Genomic DNA, 3,732 nt, shown 5'->3' on the forward strand with positions numbered 1-3,732 from the left:
CTAACTACTATTTGAATGAAACGTTGGGTTCTAGATTTTAATCAATAATCAGTCTGGACGATGTGAAACATCACTTATTCAAACATGGCACAGATCAAAACAATACCATATGGTCTAAGCATGGAGAAAAGGATGAGCCCCAAAGTAGTTATCCGGTTTTGGAAGACAACTATTAAATGCACACAACCGATTTTACATCGGAATTACCAACTGATGCCGCCCAAATAGTAGATATGGTTGAAGCTACACAAGAAAACTTCACGGATGACCGTGATTAGGCAAAGTTCGTAAAACTAATTGAAGATTTTGAGAAGCCACTTTACAAAGGCGGTCCCGACTTCACGAAGTTGTCTGCGCTGGTACAACTTTTCAACGTGAAGAGAAAGTTCGGAGTTTCGAATAAATTCTTTACAGTATGCATTCTTGTCTTTAAGAAGATGCTACCAGAAGGTAATGAAATGGCTAGTAGTACATATGAGGTTAAGGGAACATTCAAAGCATTGGGGCCAGGTTATAACAAAATAGACGCTTGTATTAACGGCTGCATTCTTTATAGGGGACTGTACGAAAAATATGAAGTATGTCCCACTTGTGGAAAATCAAGATGGACGGTGGATGATATTAAAAAAGTAACATACAATAAAATTCCAGCAAAAGTATTATGGTACTTTTCCATAATTTCATGGTTTAAACGACTTTTTAGTCAAAGACGACTGCACGACATTTGAGATGGCACGCAGAAAGTAGAATAAAGGACGGTGTTTTACCTCACCCGGCGGATTCACCCGCATGGGCTGCTATAGATGACGGATATGAATTCATTAAACAAGATCCAAGAAGTTTGCGGCTAGGCATTGCTGCTGATGGGGTGGATGTTAATAGAGGAAATCAACACCACAGTGTCTGGCCGGTTTTAGCTGTCATTTACAAACTTCCCCCATGGTTGTGTATGAAAAGGAAGTTCATCATGCTATCGTTATTGATGTCGGGGACACCGGGTAACGATATTGATGTATTTTTAGCACCGTTGATTGAATATCTACAAAAGTTATTCGATACGGGAGTAGAAACATACGATAAATATGCCCGAGAAAGGTTTACTCTATGTGTTGTTGTCTTATGGACCATAAACGATTATCTCGCCCTTGGTACACTTTGTGATTGTCCATATAGTGGCTTCTTTGGTTGTGTAGTTTGTGGTAAAGAAACAAACTATGTTAGACTAAGAAGATCAAATAAGCAAAGCTATGGTGGCCACATACGGTATCTACCTTATGACCACCCATTCAGAAAGCAAAAGAAGGGATTCGATGGAACACAAGAGTTTCGAAGTGAACCAATACCTAAGAACGAGGTAGAAATATATAAAGAGATGTAATATTGTTTAAACATTTGGGGTAAGGGCCACAACCACAAGAACAATGCATCAGCCATGCAACAAGCTTCGAACGAGAGAGGTGGGAAAATAAAAAAACCAAGGGGAAAAAAAGAGTCAGATACAACAGAAGAAGGCAGCAACGGTAAACCCTACTGGGAGAAATTTAATATTTGGCATCGGAAACTTAGATATTGGTGGTTAAATTTTGTCAACCATTGTATAGATTTTATGCATATTGAAAAGAATGTGGCAGAGAGTCTGATTAGAACACCGTTAAACATTCCGGGAAAGACGAAAGATGGATTGGAGGCTCGACTCGATCTGGATGATATGCACTTACGGCCAGAGTTAACACCTAAGAGAGACTGCACAAACATTAGGCTTCCGTCTGCGAGTTACACATTAACAACAAAGGAAAAAGACAAGTTTTGCGATACGTTGTACAAGTTATGGGTCCCAAAAGGGTATTGTTCAAATTTTTCTAGTTTGGTTAGTCTAAAGGACAGGAAGCTAATAGGACTTAAATCACACGACTATCACATGCTTATGCAACAGTTTTTTCCCCTTGCAATACGATCTATTATGCCACAACCCACAAGATATGCTATAATAAGGTATTGTTCTTATTTTTATATTCATATCACCATATCACTCCTTAATTTGTTGGTAAGTTGGAATAAAGCATGTGGTTACGTGACCGTATACTTTTTTATTTCAGGTTTTGTTTTTTTTTCAAATCAATTTGTAGCAAGGAGATCGAGGTCGAGGAGGTTGACAAATTGGAAGCAGATTTTTTTGGGACATTGTGCCTTCTCGAGAATTCCCTCCATCGTTTTTTGATGTTATGGTTCATTTAACCGTGCACATTTCTAGGGAAGTTAAGTTATGTGGTCCCGTATGCTTTCGGTTAATGTATCCATTTGAAAGGTGTGTGATGGTTATTAAGGTGCACGTGCGAAACAAAAATAAGGTAGAAGGATGCATTGCTGAACAGAATATTATTGAGGAGACGATTGAGTTCTTGAGCGAATTCAAAAAAGACTTGAAGACTATTGGTATTCCTAATAGTTTGAGGAACTCGATTGAAAATAAGAATAAAGGCAAGTAATAAAGACGGAGTCCCACTATCAACGGGAAAATCGTTGGACGACATTTCTTCAGATCAATTCGTGAAAGCACATTTCTATGTGCTGCAAAATACATTCGAAATTGTTCCTTATATCGATTAAGTATTATGTACATGGATTATATTATATTATTTTCTACTACACGGTGTATAAAATTCGTCAATATTTATTTACAGTCGGCACATGGCATTTCTTGAACAACACCTTCTTGACAAAAAAAAACAGCATGGCTAGAGAAAGAGCACAGCTTAAAGTTTGGTATGTGGTTACGATATGAGGTGCGTACGTATACTACATATTTCATAACGGCCTTACAAGTTAAATATTTATTATATTTAATCACGTGGAATTGAAGTTCACCCTTGTAGGATATATGTATCAAGTTAAAAGAGAGAGAGTTAAAGGAATCGTGAGAAAGCATACCAGAGACCGTAAGGTGGATTTCATATGGACCAAATGGAAACTTATTGAGCTACGAAGTCTATGACATCAATGGATTTAAATTCCGTACAAAATCTCGAGAAGGTAAATTGCACCAGAATAGTGGGGATAGTGTAGTAGCAAATGACTTGCACATTTCTAGAGAAGTTAAAACCTACACCGAGACAAGCTATAATGGGGTTTTACAGGACATATGGGTACTTGATTACAATTTTAGAAAAATCCCGTTGTTCAAGTTTGACTGGGCTGACAATAAAAGCGGGGTAAAGAAAGACGACATTGGGTACACATTGATTGAACTTAGTAGATTAGGACACAATAATGATCCTTTCATATTGGGCTTACAAGCACAACAAGTTTTTTATGTGACAAACCAGCTCGATAAAAAAATGTCAATAGTAATCAAGAATCCTCCAACAACTTATACGCATGCGTACGAAGATGAGGAGTTAGTACGGTGATTAGTTATGAGAATGAAAATGTATTGCCCCCTGTAGACAAAAAAGATTTGGGGATGGAATCCCGAGATGACTGTTAAATCTGAAACGTTAGTAGTCAACATGTAAATTTGTACAAGTGTAGCTAATACTTACATTTGATTGTATTAGGCACAAGTGGACCCTTTTTGATTATCACGGACGTCGACCATTGGCTCGCATCGTTACTTAATATTAGACTAGTATAATATAGTTGCAATATATTATGTAATATTTTCTCATTATTTGTTGAGTCTCATTATTATGTAATATTTTCTCATTATTTGTTGAATCTCATTATTAATTATTA

The 3,732-nt window shown here is 37.1% G+C and overlaps 1 protein-coding gene across 1 annotated transcript; it reads left to right on the plus strand.

The window, feature by feature from the left end:
- Window positions 1-458: 458 nt before the first annotated feature.
- Window positions 459-2,486, plus strand: LOC143534533 (uncharacterized). The gene is made up of 6 exons (XM_077028996.1): window positions 459-629; window positions 704-1,354; window positions 1,403-1,520; window positions 1,602-1,992; window positions 2,127-2,183; window positions 2,252-2,486. The coding sequence occupies exons 1-6, from the start codon at window positions 459-461 to the stop codon at window positions 2,484-2,486; spliced, it is 1,623 nt and encodes a 540-aa protein (XP_076885111.1).
- The last annotated feature ends 1,246 nt before the right edge of the window (window positions 2,487-3,732 follow it).

The sequence above is a fragment of the Bidens hawaiensis genome, unplaced genomic scaffold (genome assembly GCF_021521415.1).
Source record: "Bidens hawaiensis isolate Kalapana, Puna unplaced genomic scaffold, B.hawaiensis_p1.1 tig00010181_1, whole genome shotgun sequence".
Lineage (NCBI taxonomy): Eukaryota > Viridiplantae > Streptophyta > Magnoliopsida > Asterales > Asteraceae > Bidens > Bidens hawaiensis.

Coding starts and splice junctions, on each gene's coding strand:
- LOC143534533 (XM_077028996.1), top strand. CDS start 459: ATGGCTAGTAGTACATATGAGGTTAAGGGAACATTCAAAGCATTGGGG. Junction 1,355..1,402: donor AACCAATACCTAAGAACGAG/GTAGAAATATAT, acceptor ATTTGGGGTAAG/GGCCACAACCACAAGAACAA. Junction 2,184..2,251: donor GCAGATTTTTTTGGGACATT/GTGCCTTCTCGA, acceptor GCACATTTCTAG/GGAAGTTAAGTTATGTGGTC.